The sequence below is a fragment of the Ictalurus punctatus genome, chromosome 8 (genome assembly GCF_001660625.3).
Source record: "Ictalurus punctatus breed USDA103 chromosome 8, Coco_2.0, whole genome shotgun sequence".
NCBI lineage: Eukaryota > Metazoa > Chordata > Actinopteri > Siluriformes > Ictaluridae > Ictalurus > Ictalurus punctatus.
Window position 1 is genome coordinate 22,264,291 of NC_030423.2, and position 14,651 is coordinate 22,278,941.

Sequence of the window (14,651 nt, forward strand, 5' to 3'; positions counted from 1 at the left end):
TCACTGCTTCAATGAACAATAGGTTCTCACTGGAGGGCGCGCCTCCACTCCTCCCCCTCCCCCTCACACACACAGCCCCCCCCCCCCCCCCCCCGCTCATTCTCGACTGTGATTGGTGTTTCCAATCCGACGGTGAGTTCCTATTGGCTGGGAGCTGCGCATTGAGAAATAGCGGAAGTGTCTTTGCTTAACAATGAGATGAGCAGGAGAGGTGCAGGAAAGAGAGGGGGCAAAAAGTGAGAGATCTGTCCCAATCCCACACTGGACATTTTACCAAACTGCTTTCTTCGACTAGGATTAGTATTATCACTATTATTATTATTATTATTTTTTTTGGAAAACTCATTTTATTAACTAGCTCCCCTTGAGTTTAGTTGACCATGGAAATCGAGAAGGAAGTAAAAAAGGTGAGTTTGTTCCGTGATCAGATGTTATAAAGCTTTATATTTACTTCTGTATCACAGTCACATGTTAATCCGCATATCACAGCACTAAAGAGTGTGTTGTGGTTAGTATATGAAGCGTACTATTTAAAAAATGGAGTATTTAGTGAAGTTTTGGTGGTTTGGGAAGCGACCCGGGTAATGTGGCAACGCCCTGAAGGTAGCAGGTCTGATCTGAGAAATAATAAACCACGTGCAAGTCTGTAATCAGTGCTAAAAACTTCACAAAAAAATTAAATAAAAAAAAAAAAAAAAAAAAAAAAAAAAAACTTGTTTGTCATTTTCCATTTAGTTTAGTATGGACTGGAATATACACTCATAAAAGTTTATTATTTAATTATTGAAACACATCCACAGTCTGTATATGTTTTCGTTACTTTGCATGTCATAAAAAAGTGTCACTTATCTAAATATCACTTATTAAATAGTAAATAGATTGCCAATGTGTAGGAAGATCACAAGTAAAAAAAAAACAATCACTGTTAACTTTGAGGTGTAAAATGTATATGTTGATTAACAAAATTACAGAAAAATTAATTAGTTCATTCGTTCATTCATTCAACTTCAGTAAGTACTTTTTACTGGTTAGGATGAAGGAGGATCCGGAGTCCGTCTCGGGAAAACGGCGCAAAGGGTTTGAATTCACACCGGATGGGACGTCGGCCCATCACGGGGCACCGTACATATACACGTTCACACATTCGGACACCTATGGGGGATTTAGCGTAGTCGATCCACCTACCTGCATGTTTTTGGACAGTGGGAGGAAACCGGAAAACCCAGAAGAAATGCACACATATAAAGGAGGAGAACTCCACACAGACAGCAACACGGAACTACTCCCCTACCGTGCTGCCCAGAAAATATCATCTTTGAGAAATAAATGAGCAAAAATTATGCGCTCAGCAATTTGTCAACGATTAAGTTGTTTATTAATTAAAGAAAGACATTAAGACAAGTTATTTCCTGTTACCGCTTACGTTATAGCAGTTCTAAACAATCTTTTTTTTTTTCCTTCTCTTGAATTTATTATGACAGAAAGACACGCAGCTCGTCATGTTATTGAGAAACCGCAATAGTGTAAAAACTCTCGAAAACTTGCTGACACTGGACACTCCTTCCGTTCATCCAGCCATCCAGTTTCTATACCACTTATCCTACACAGGGTCACGGGGAGCCTGGAGTCTGTCCCAGGGAACTCGGCACAAGGTGGGGGACACCCTGGACAGGGTGCCGAACCCAATGCAGTGCACAGTTGCACACATTCACACATTATAGACAATTTACAGATGCCAATCAGCCTAGAATGCATGTCTTTGGACTGGGGGAGGAAACCGGAGTACCCGAGGAAACCCCCAAAGCACTCCTTCCACAAATGTTAAATAAACATCACCTTGCATTACACACCGCAATACACATCTCTATAGAAACGATAACGTATTAGAACGTGCGCATTAATACAAACCTGTGATTTGCAGCTGCGTTGCTGTCAGAGCTACTAACACAGAAAAGTAATCAACACCTTCTGACCAATCAGAATCCAGAATTCATCAGTACTGTGGTATAATCTTGTTTAGTGTTGAACAAACTTGCTTCTGAGGAGATTTGAGTTTAGGAAACAAAAAGTGGAAGTATGCTTTGGGGGCGTGGCTTCAGAGAAAATGCTGACGAGAGTGTGTTTTCGGAATTTCAAAACTTTCATAACCTCCATCTAACGTCTGTCAAAATTTCAAACTAAACCTTTGACTATCCTGAAGCTCACTGCTTTCTCCAAATGATTATACTGCAAATCAAATCATCTCAGTATATAATGATTAATAACAGTTTAGTGCCCGGTAAGTTTTATTCACCGTGTAATTGTTTACAGACTCACAATTACTTTACTATTACCCATAAATCTCAGCTGAGTTTAACATGGAGCCGGAGTGTTTTTATATTTTTAATTTTTTTTTTAATGTAAGATCTTTTGATGATGTCATTGGTTTTCATATGTAGAAAATGGAAATACTCTGTGAACAGGGGGGAAAAAAAACTGACAAACTCACTGACAAATGTTTACTTTTAAGACACTCTGCCTAATGTGAGGTCTTTAAGGAGAGTGTGTAACGTTGACAGAGTGTGTGATTTACCACACAGTAGCACAGTCTAGACTTGGAAATGATGTCAAGCTCACTAAACCTCTGAGATACAGTATATAAACCAGTGCACTCCAATGAGTCATGAGAAGTTTCATCTATAATACAAGGTTATTTGTCTTCGTATCACTTCAGGGACTGGTATTTTATTTATATATATATATATATATATATATATATATATATATATTTGTATTAGTGAATTGTGTGCTTCTGATTTAACACTAAATATCATTTACAAAAAAAAAAAAATTTGTACTCACATGCTAGCAAGCATGTTCATGATCATGGCTCTGCTGATTCACATTTGTCCACACCCACAAATCCCATAAAAGGCTAAGCTCACTGAGAGCTTAAAACAACAAAATGACAACTAAACGGTAAATGAGCGTCTCCTGAATGTGGTGTATGCTAAATCCTTCAGTAATACAGCTCAGCTCTTGAAGCGTGTCAGCTACCATAGACACACGCTGACACTTACTCCTTTTAAAGGGCGCCATTACTTTAGTCCTCATTGAAAGGCTAGTTTTATTTGTCTTCATTTATGGATTAATATAGTTTTGCAAAATTAAGTAAATGATTTAAACTTTCCAGCGTGATCCATATATAAAATGGCTGTAACTCATCGCCAGTTAGTGAGTCTCCTAACAGGTACAATTACACAAACTCTGGAGCGAAATGTAGGATATGAACGTTTTTTTTTCTTCCCCCAACTAACTGGATTTTCATGAACAACACATTTCTTGTGCAAATGCTGTTGCGAGTAATTCCCGAATAAATGAATTCCTATACAATGATAAATGAGGCGTTAGGAGTATAGCTATTATTTAGAACCTGCTCTTAAAGCCATGTGTTTGGCTGATTCCGCCAGGTTTTGGGTTCCTTCCTTGGGTTTTTAGAAGTGAAGGCATCTGCTCTGAGAACAGCAGGAGGATGTTTGAGCCCTCCAGGCTTCCTGCACATCTTCAAAATTCTTGGCCTTATATAGACATGGCCATGTCGGGATGGCTCGGTGCGCAGGCTGTGAGTGATCTGTGCTCAAAATGAATAAAAACAAGGGGTGGGGGGACAGGGGTAAGAGAATTTGGCAGCAGAAGTGAAAATGACTGAAATATCAAACAGCATGAGAGCAGAACATGATATCATGACCTAAGTATGTAAATGAATAGTCTGTGTGAAAAGATGGAGAAAAAACCAGGTTTTTGTTGGATTAGAAATAATCCAAGTCTGAGGTAGGAAATCTGGAGAAGCATGGATTGTAAAGATGCTCGTGTCAGACGTGGACTTCCAAAAAAACGGTTGAGAAAAAGTATGGATATTTAATTATCAAAATAATAGAATTAAGACAGTTGCCTGTCTTCCATTAGTATAGAATGAAACACTCTTATTTACATCTATTTATTAAGGAACTACACGTCATGCTTTTTATCCATTTATAGTTACATTTACTGTTGTGGAAGGCCCATTAAACAAATTTATTACTTGCGTTATAGCAGCTATAATCAGTCGTTCCCTCATGGTACTCTTTTCTACCCTCACCAGCCTCTCTTGAAGTTAATAAGACAAAAAGCATAGCCTTTCATGTCACAGAGAAACCACAAAGTGTCCCGTCCTCTGTCCTGAAGATGTCAGAAAACTTAGTTTTCCAGCTTTACCCCTTACACTGGAGACTCCTTCCATAAATAACTCCTTACAAAAAACTTCACCATAACAATTAAACATCGGATTACGTGGAGCATCGGTTGTAGAACCTGCTGTGAACGAGCTGTTACTATAGAAATGATAACGTATTAGAATGAACATGATTTGCAGTTGTATTACTCTCAGAAAATTTATCAACACCTCCTGACCAATCAAAAACGAGAATTAAACGACGTCGGCGTGTAAATGACTTCATAAGCCTTTCTATTTCTCATCAACACATTGTTTTGAATTGCACTGGATTTGCCCCAAACCCAAACAAAAACTGCTGTCCAAGGATTTGAAGTGTTTAAAGCTGAATTTATGCCTAACGCTAAGCGACTCTGTTGGCAGATGACCCTGGGCCATGAGATAGGAGCCGGAGCAGCGTGTCTGAAATGCAAGGACAAGTGCGAGGGCTTTGAACTTCACTTCTGGAGGTTTGTATATAACTCCAAATTTGTAAAAGGATTTGTCTGTTTAACTGGGACTACAAAGCACTTCTGGAAGTCGATCTGGATAAAGCCGTCTGTCATAAATGTAATGAGACACACTGGACACTGATGCATGTTCTTAATGCACTTGATATCTTTATGTTGTGAAGTTTAACTTCTGTTTTCTAACTCTGTTGGTTGTCTCTTCATGTTATTACCTGCCCAGGACACCAAACCAGTGCTGTCATGATATTGCAGCACCTCAGTTTCAAGTTTAGCTGCTTGTGTTTTTCTAATATCGGAGCAGATTCCAGTTTGGCCGTGTAGTCGGTGAAACTGTGGACAAATATTGTTCTCATTTTGGTTTCCAATGTAAAATAACCTTTTGACAGTACTGAGAAAATTCATCATCCTTATTCATGATTTTAACAGAAAGATCTGCCGCAACTGCAAGTGCGGGCTAGAGGATCACGATGTGCAAATGCAGACGGAAGAGAACCAGAAGGTGGGGCGGCTTTTCGAAGACACCAAGTACACGAGCCTCATAGCCAAGCTGAAGAGAGACGGAGTGCCTTCGTACCAAGGGAACCAGCTCACCATAACCATCAGCTCGCCTGCTATTGGTACTGCGGTACCTGTTCCAGTGGCTGGTATTGCAGGTACAGTGAGTCCTGCCAATTCCCAAGGTGTCCCCGGCCACGGCGGCCCGTCTGTCCCCGGCCACGGCGGCCCGTCTGTCCCCGGCCACGGCGGCCCGTCTGTCCCCGGCCACGGCAGCCCTGGCGGCCCATCTGTCGGCGGTCAGTCTGTCCCCAGCCAAGGCCCACCCTCTGTCCCCGGCAAGGGCGCTCCCACTGCCCCTGGCAAGGGTGCTCCCTCTGCTGCAGGCCAAGGTTTCCCCTCTGTCCCTGGTGCCTCTTTTGCCGCAGGTCACGGTATCCCTTCTGCTGCCCCTGTTGCTCCTGCCATCACTCCTGCTGCTGTGGCAGCCAAAAAGGATGTGGTGAAAGCGGTCACCTACGATTGGGCTCCTCCTGGGGTTGACCAGAAATTGGTAAGGATACTAGCACAACTATGTCCGGTTTTATTTCATGCGTTCATAATTTAGATCTATGTACATTTGAAGAAGCAGATGTTGCTTGCAAGTTGCAGGAAAGCCTTGACAAGCAACTGACCCCACCCCTTCTATTGAAACTATGTAGGCCAGTGGCATTGGTGGCTCAGTGGTTAAAGCGCTGGGTTACCGATCAAGAGGTCGGGAGTTCAACACTGCCAAGCTGCCACTATTGCGTCCTTGAGCAAGGCCTTTAAGTCTCTGAGGTCCAGGGGTGCTGTTTCATGGCTGACCCCAACTTCTTAAAAAAAACTTCCGATTTAAAGGGAGAATTTTGCTGTACTGTAATGTATGTGACAAATAAAGGCTTTTCTTTCTTATGAGTTGCATTTACGGAAAGAGCTAAGTAGAACAAATTCCTGGGCCACAAAAAAAAGACTGAAATAAAGAAATTATCGAGATCGGTTGCATGGAAATATTGCGACTCACGGTATCACACGTGTATCTTTGAAATAATCTGATTCTTATAGGTCTAGGAACACTTTTAAAAATGACCAACTGTACCTTTAATAGCATTACATACCTAGTGTAGAGAAATGTCTTTTCCCTTTTCAGTTTACACTTCAAGCCCGGATGCTTTTTTTTTAATTGTTAAAAAATATTTTCCATGATTTAATCCTTCATATACATTGTTACATGCTACTCATTCCCCATTCTCTCCTCTTTGTATCTCTTTCCCTAATGATCTTATTCCTGCTCCAGGCTCTGCGTTACATGGAGCTGCTGCCACCAGAGCGGCGGCCCATAGCAGGCACGCAGGGAGCAGATTATCGCAAGAAGCAGATGGCCAAACAGCTACCAGAGCATGACCAGGACCCAGTGCGCTGCCACGAGCTCTCACCTGGTGAGGTCAAACAAATGCAGCAGTATGTGCGCAAGTACAAGGATGAGGCTCTGGGGATCGGAGACCTGACCCTCCCGGAGGAGATCGGCGCTCATGCAGGACCCCTTCAGAGCCCTGGCACTGGAGCCAAGCCTGGAGCACCCGGGGACCAGGGCACGGCCGCCGTGGGGAAGGTCGGGATCCCAGGGGCAGTAGGGGCTGTAAGCGGGGCCGGTCCTGCTGGTAACTACGTAAGTAGTTCTACTTTATGTGAAACCTGAAACCGGCATGAGAAAGAGGGGATGTAGAGGCTCGATTTGAGTCCTGTAATCGAATTATACAGATTTGAGAAGTTTTAGAAAATGTACACATTCTAAAAATAGCCACAAACATTGTATAATGTTAAGAGATGCATTGTATCTCTTACCCAAGTCAAATCAAATCCGTATCCATTATTAATAATTAGGATTTCGTTAAAAGAATAATTTGTGACCAGTGATCATAGATGAACTCACTGTAGTTCTGGATTAAGTTCTGGATGAAGGGGTTCAGATTGCCAGAATGGTACATACTATATTAAATGGATTGCAGAAATTGAGTTCCTCGCGGAAACTTCTGGCAGTTTTTTTTTTTTTTTTTTTACTCAAAATGAAAGCAATACTGATAAAATAACATCCCTCAAGACTAACAGAAAGATCAGGTTAATGAACTGTGGATAATTAAATCAACTCTCGGCTTTGTTACACATCATATAATATTAAACAGGGATGAATCATCTACACCTGAGCGTTAAAGTCAGATAAACTGACACAGCTGCGTTTAAAAGAACATGGTTTGTTAGTAATTAAAAACCCGATCGCTGATTTTCCCCTGAGAAGTATGAGAACATTCCTGCATGCCGAGGGAATGTTCTGGAGAAATGGCTTCAGTTAAATCTAATAGGGTGCATAAGTCTGCAAAGTCAGCACAAACCAAACCTTTGAATAAAATCCCAAAACTGGCTAGCCATTAAATGTGCTGTGTTCAGTGACTTGAAATTCTTCGATTTGTACTGTATATATTATCTTGTATAAAAAAAAAAAAAACACAACTTAAATACAACTATTTTAGAGCGTTGTAAATGCATATTATATGACGTACTTAGGACGATAAACTGCAGTAGACTTAAATGAAAAATTATAAGGCGGTTGCTTAAGCTTAAGGTTTCTTTACCCGTCTTTGCTGTTATACTTTTATTCTCTTCTCATTTCTTATTTTTTTCTTACTTTTTATTGATTTTTATTTTATTTATTTTTTTGGATGGGAGTAGAAGATAGCGGATAGCACTACCTCATACCCACCACCAGATGGAGCCATGTAATGGGGTATTTTCTGATAACCTAACGCTCCTCTGTGCTGGTGGATAGCTCTGATTTACACCGAGTTCCAGATGAACAATGGGAGGAATGAGAATAAGTTCCTCCAAACACAGATGCTTTAAAATTAAAGCTTTAAAGGTCTATCATTTGTTGCGCTGCAACTCATGAGCATTTGCATAATTGATTAATCGATTATTTTAAGACTGTATGAAATACCAGAAATATTTATTTACAAATATATCCTTCGCAGCATTTAATACTAACTCGGGTTCATGGTACTCTTTTCTTCCCTAAACCAGCCTAGATCTGATTTCGTCACATCATTCCATTTTTATAGCATCCTACTGAGCTAAACTTAGTTTGTTTGTTCTGACGTTGAAGTTCAAGCTGGATTTATTTTCATTTCTGTCATCAGAGACACTTGTAATGTTAGGAACAACATTTCTGACAGTGAGTCAAATGAAAACTAGTGTCTGGATTGCTTTAGAAATTCTTCCGGTTGCATGGGGAGTATGGCGGATGTGTCAGGTGCTCAAACTGCAGGTTCTTGATAATACTCCAGCTGTTTTGACCTGATTGCGTGTCTCTAATTTATGTCGCGCTTTTCATTCGACTCGCTGTCGGAAATTCCCGTTATGAAGACATAAAGATAAGTAACATGGTGACACAGTTCCATAAATACAGAATAAAATCTCCACAATAATCTATAGAGTAAAAACTAAACACTTGTATATGTATATATTGATCAGGAGGTCTTGCGTCGATGCCACTGTCTTGCTGTTGCTCTAAAACCTTGGATAAATACATTTCCCATCTCCTAAGCTCATATCCGTCGTCTCTGTCTGTCAGGCCTGTCATCACTGCCAGCGTGTCATGAACCGTGGCGACCCGGCTGTTTACGCAGAACGCGCCGGCTACGACAAGCTCTGGCACCCGGGATGCTTCGTGTGCTGCACCTGCAACGAGCTCCTAGTGGATATGATCTACTTCTGGAAGAAGGGCAAGCTGTACTGCGGAAGGCATTACGGAGACAGCGAGAAGCCCCGATGTGCCGGCTGTGACGAGGTGAGAGAAAGAGTCATCATCTTTTGACCAATCAGAATCGAGAATTCAGCAGCGCTGTGGTGTACCTCTGCTGGTTTGAGTGAAAAGTGACTCACTGAGTGATTAAAAGAAAATCACTTTTTTTGTGTGTTCGTTTTGTTGTGGCTTGTTTTTTCAGGACTTTGTTTTTAAGTTTCTCCGTGACGTTGTCTGTGTTTCAGCTCATCTTCAGCAACGAGTACACTCAGGCTGAGGGACAGAACTGGCACCTGAAGCACTTCTGCTGCTTCGACTGTGATTGTGTTCTGGCTGGAGAAACCTACGTCATGGAGAACAACAAGCCGGTGTGCCAACCATGCTACATGAAGAACCATGCTGTGGTAAAGAGCTAATGCGCACACACACACACACACACACACACACTTATTCTAGTTGTTTCTTCCTGTTTTCTAGCTCACTATTACACTGATTTGCATCTCCTGCCTGTGTGTGCGTGTGTGTACACACTGGTATTTGACTAACATTTACGATGTTTCACTTGCAAATAATACTGGTCTCTTCATGTGCTTTGCGACTTTATTTTGTTTATTCGTAATGAATCCAACTTTTAGGATACAAACAATTAGATGTAAAAAACTTCATTTTGGTTTATTCACCTTCAGTAAGCACTTTTTTTTTTTTTTTTTTTTATTCCTACTTCAGTGTTAAAATCAATAAGTAAATAAATGTGATTATAATTATAATATCACAAAAATTTCAGTTGTCATATGATATGATATTTTTGTCATATGACCCATCTCTTCCAGAGTTTATCCCGGGAACACTGAGACGTAGAGCATCACACACACTCGTTCACACCTTGGAGCAATTTAGAGTAGCCAATCGCATGCTTTAGGAAAGTTTGAGGAAACTGGAGAACCCGGAGGAAACTCTGAATCGAGATCTAAATCTAACTTGACGTCTATAATTTGTTTCATGTGAAACACCTTCCATGTTTTCTCTAGAAGAACACAGAGAAGGCTTTGACTTCCTCTTGATGTAAGAGAACCTTTAAATACATCATATCGCCATGACGTTATGTCCACCAATGGTGGGTTTAGAATTAAAAACTACAATTAGGAATAAAACGCAGCATGTCGTGCTTTTGTAGGAAAATAATCAACAACGAAGAGTTCCTGGGATCCACCTCCCAGACGTTGATTATTTTCCTATAACAGCAGTCCTGAAGTGTTTACACCACAGTAATTTGCCAATGATTACATTTTTAAAAATGTATTTATTAATGAATGACATGTCTTACTTTTATCCATTTATAGTTACATTTAATGTTTTGGAACGTCCGCAAAACAAATAATCATTCGTTCCCTTCCCTCTTTTTTTCTTTTTTTTCTTTTTTTCTTTCCTCTTGAGTTGAGAAGACAAAATAATGCAGCTTGTCATTAGCTTGTTAAAGTGAAACCGCAAAGCGTCTGTCCTGAAGATGTCTCGCTGGAGACTCCTTCCATGAATGCTGACAAATACACACCATTTTAAAAATCTGTTTAATATGTGGAGTCCCTGTGAATGAGCCGTTGCTATAGAAACGAGACTGCATTAGAACGAGTGCATTAATATTAACCTGTGAACCTGCAGAGTTACGGAAAATGAATCGTCACTTTCTGACCAATCAGAATGCAGAATTCAACAGCGCAGTGTTGTAAAGCGTGTGTTTGTTTGTGTGTGTGTGTTTGCAGCACTGCACATCGTGTAAGAAGCCGATCGAGCCCGAGGCACAGCGCGTGTCCTACGGCGAGCACCACTGGCATGCCGAGCCTCAGTGTTTTCAGTGCTCGGGCTGCTCCAAGTGTCTCGTGGGTCAGCGCTTCATGGCCCTGCAGGGGAAACTGGTCTGCTCTGTCGAGTGCAAGAAGAAGGTCATGGTGCCGTAGAGAACATCTGCACGACCAAGCTACACGACCAAGTCCTCACTTTATAACCACTGTTTATAACCACTGTTTCAAATTGTTTTCAGCAAGCACTTGTTGTTGGTTTTTCTTTTCCTTTCTGGTAATTTCACTTAATAATAGCGTCCATATTAACACAAGATCTTCAAAGCCGTGCGTGGTTTTGAATACGGCAGCCTGCAGGTAGGCAGCGATACAGTAAATGTAAATCAGCTGAGAAAGACAGATTGCCTTTGGTAATGGTATACACACCGCCCTCACACTGTACAACACACGTCTCTGTCCTGCTGCTGTCCCCATCCAACCCAGTATTACACCAAATCTGATCTCCCAGACTCGGTCATTTTTTCAAGCAATAAAATCGCACTTTATTTTGTTTTTGTTTTTTTTGTTCTCTCCATTGTCTTGGCCTTGTAATGTAATAAATAATTTGCAGGAAAAATTGCGCAATTGGTCCTCCTTGCTGTCATTTTAAAAATAACTAACTAGCCTAGCTTGCTCTCTGGATTAGTGTAGCTTGGTGTAACTCTTGCGACGAGGAGGTTGTTCGACTTCTTTGTAGCTTTCCGAGGCAGAAAATCAAGAGAAGTCAAGCTGTCTGTGCGAATCGACTGAATGCGTCTGCAGGTAAAGTGAGACGGCACATCAGGTAGATGTAAATACACGCGCTGTTATTTTGGCGATGAAATATTTGTCGTTAATCTTTGATTTGTTCGACAACAAGGCTAAATAAGGCACAAGACATGTCCAAACAATCTTGTTTTTTTCCCCTTTTTTTCTGGTTTGCTGCCAACTTGCAACCTGATTGGTTACAAGGTAAAAAACTTTCTTAGAAAGGAATATGAGAAGAAGGCATGCTGGCGGAGGCAGTGTGATGCTCTGGGCAATGTTCTGCTGGGAAACCTTGGGCACTGGCATTCATGTGGATGTTCCTTTGACACGTACCGCCTATCTAAACGTTGTTGAAGTACACCTCTTCATGGCAATGGTATTCCCTAATGGCAGTGGCCTCTTTCACGTGGATAATGCTGAAAATTTGTTCAGGAATGGTTTGAGGAACATGACCAAGAGCTCAAGGTGTTGACTTGGCTTCCAAATTCTCCAGTTCTCAATAGGATCGAGCATCTGTGGGATGTGCCGGACAAACATGTCCGATCAATGGAGGCCCCACCTTGCAACTTACAGGACTTAAAGGATCTGTTATTAACGTCTTGTTGCCAGATACCACAGCACACGTTCAGAGGTCTTGTGGCGTCCATGTCTCGACAGGTCACAGCTGTTTTGGTGGCACAAGCCGGACCTACACAATATTAGGCATGTGGTTTTAAGGTTATGGCTGATCGGTGTATTTTGTTGCAGGGTTCTCGATGGAACCTTTAAGGATTGCCATAAAAGGACACACTACTGCACAGAACCTTTACAAGGCACTAGATGGCACTTTTCTCTGTACAACACGCGGAATGTTTTTAGTTACAAACACTTTGCATCTTCATGTAATGTTCTCTTCAAAGAGGTTCTTCAAAGGTTTATTGGATGGTTCCAGATGGTTCTACGTGATCTGTTTATAGAGCTACAGTATAATAAATGCCCTTCATTTATTTGTGGTACATGCTGGTGCTGCAGTTTCGGTTCGATCCCTTTTCGTAGAGCTAAAGAGAAGCATGCACCCCATCGTAAGGCACTCATGGAAAAAGGCAAGCACGGTATGTTATGTTTTGACATGAATGTGGAAACTCGCACAATTCAAGGAAGCCTGCTTCGAATGAGCTCCTATTGTTTTTTAGTGGCAGCCGGCTGAAGAACGTGACGCCGTTTCCTGTCACCTTACCTCTTTGTGTAGAATGCTACTGTAGAGGCTCGCCCTTCAGTCCCAGTCCCCTCAGATCACCCCATGTATTTTAGGGCGGAGTTTTCCAGGAGGGAATTCTTTCCTTCGATGTCACCGATTTGCATGGTGGTTTCCATGCCAAGCACATTAACACACACACACGCGCACACACACACCAGAACTCGCTCACCCTCCTAAAACGGCTGCTTTGCTCTCCTGCTCCTGCTCCTGCTCTGGCTGCTCTCGGATTAGACGATGTGCTGATTTGCCTGTGGTCAACGAGAACCAGATGCAAAGCGTTTCTGCCGTTTAGTGCAGTGCTAGTGCTGTAGAAAAGCTAGTCGAGCCCCCCCCCCAACCACACACACACACACACACACAGCTGAATTCTGGAAAAATCTATGCTAGTCAGTCAAAAGAGTTCCTAAGTTAACAATACGAACGATAATACTAGCATAGTTTGGTATCAATGCACTTAGTGTCTTTGGAGACATGAATTCTGGATTCTGATTGGTCGGATTAATTTTCTATACCAGCAGGTTGGACAGTAGTGCAGCTGCAAATCCCAGGTTTATATTAAATACATTACGCTTTAAATATATTATATGGTGAAGTTTTCTGTAAGTAGATGTTTATTTATTTAACATTTATGGAAGGAGTCTCCAGTGTCAGTGATTTGTGGTTTCTGTGAAACTTGGCAAGCTGCCCCCCCCCCCCCCCCCCCCTCAAATGATTATATTTAAGAAAGTGAAAAAAGAGAGGCTATAATGGTTGTAAAATTAGTGAATAAGAGCCGTTTCTCAGATGTGCAACATTAAATGTAACTATAAGTGGATAAAAATTGACAAAATATCGTTCTTTAATTAAAAAAAACAAAACAATGTCATCTTTGGACAAATGGCTGTGGTTTAAGAGGAATAAAACACTTTTTGGACTTCAGGGTGGTAACATTAACTCTCATTGTTGATTATTTTCTGTAAAGAGCATGCCATGTTTTGTTTTATTCCTCACTCAACAGGCTGTGAACAGGGATCGGGGTTTACCTTCTGACCCCTGATCGCTATCTGCCCCAGCAGTAGTAACTGATCCTTGCACATATAAGTGGAGTACAGAAACAAAGACGGGAAGGTAGAACGTCAGCCTCTCCTGTTACCAGTGCATACTTTCCCTAATTAATCACCACTGTGTACATGTGTGTGTGTGTATGTGTGTGTTTGTGTGTGTGTATATATATATATATATATATATATATATATATATATATATATATATATATATATATATATATATATATATATATATATATGCAACTAATTCTACAGTGGTTCTGAAAGAATGAACACTGAAAGCGACGAAACTAGGTAGATAGATAGATAGATAGATAGATAGATAGATAGATAGATAGATAGATAGACTTCTTACACTCTTCGAGAATTTTTTTTATCTAGTGCTCTTACAGTCCTTTACTTTGTCCCGCTTTGTTGAAAAATCCTAGAAGTTTTGTTTTGTCCAAAGGTTCTAATCAAGCGAGAACCCCACAAATCTCTCAAGGAACCCTTTTTTTAAACACTGGTACCCTTGCCTTAACACTTGCCTTAAACATATTTTTTTTCAATCCCAAGTTAAACCTAGCACTCTGAGTGCTTTGTCCCTGTAGGAGAAAAATTCAATTCAGTTGTATTTGTATAGCACTTTTAACAATGGAAATTGTCCCAAAGCAGCTTTACAGAAACAGAACAATTCAGGATATAGATTCTAAATGTATGAATTTCTCCCTAATGAGCAAGCCAGAGGCGACGGTGGAAATGAAAAACTCCCTGAGTTCTTCCGCTGTGAGGAAGAAACCTTG

General features: G+C 41.1%; 1 protein-coding gene across 1 annotated transcript; it reads left to right on the top strand.

Annotated features, from left to right (window-relative positions):
* The first annotated feature begins 177 nt into the window (after positions 1-177).
* On the top strand, positions 178-11,350 carry tes (testis derived transcript (3 LIM domains)). The gene is made up of 7 exons (XM_017474655.3): positions 178-407; positions 4,613-4,698; positions 5,125-5,746; positions 6,509-6,880; positions 8,837-9,052; positions 9,253-9,411; positions 10,765-11,350. The coding sequence occupies exons 1-7, from the start codon at positions 381-383 to the stop codon at positions 10,957-10,959; spliced, it is 1,677 nt and encodes a 558-aa protein (XP_017330144.1). The 5' UTR covers positions 178-380; the 3' UTR covers positions 10,960-11,350.
* The last annotated feature ends 3,301 nt before the right edge of the window (positions 11,351-14,651 follow it).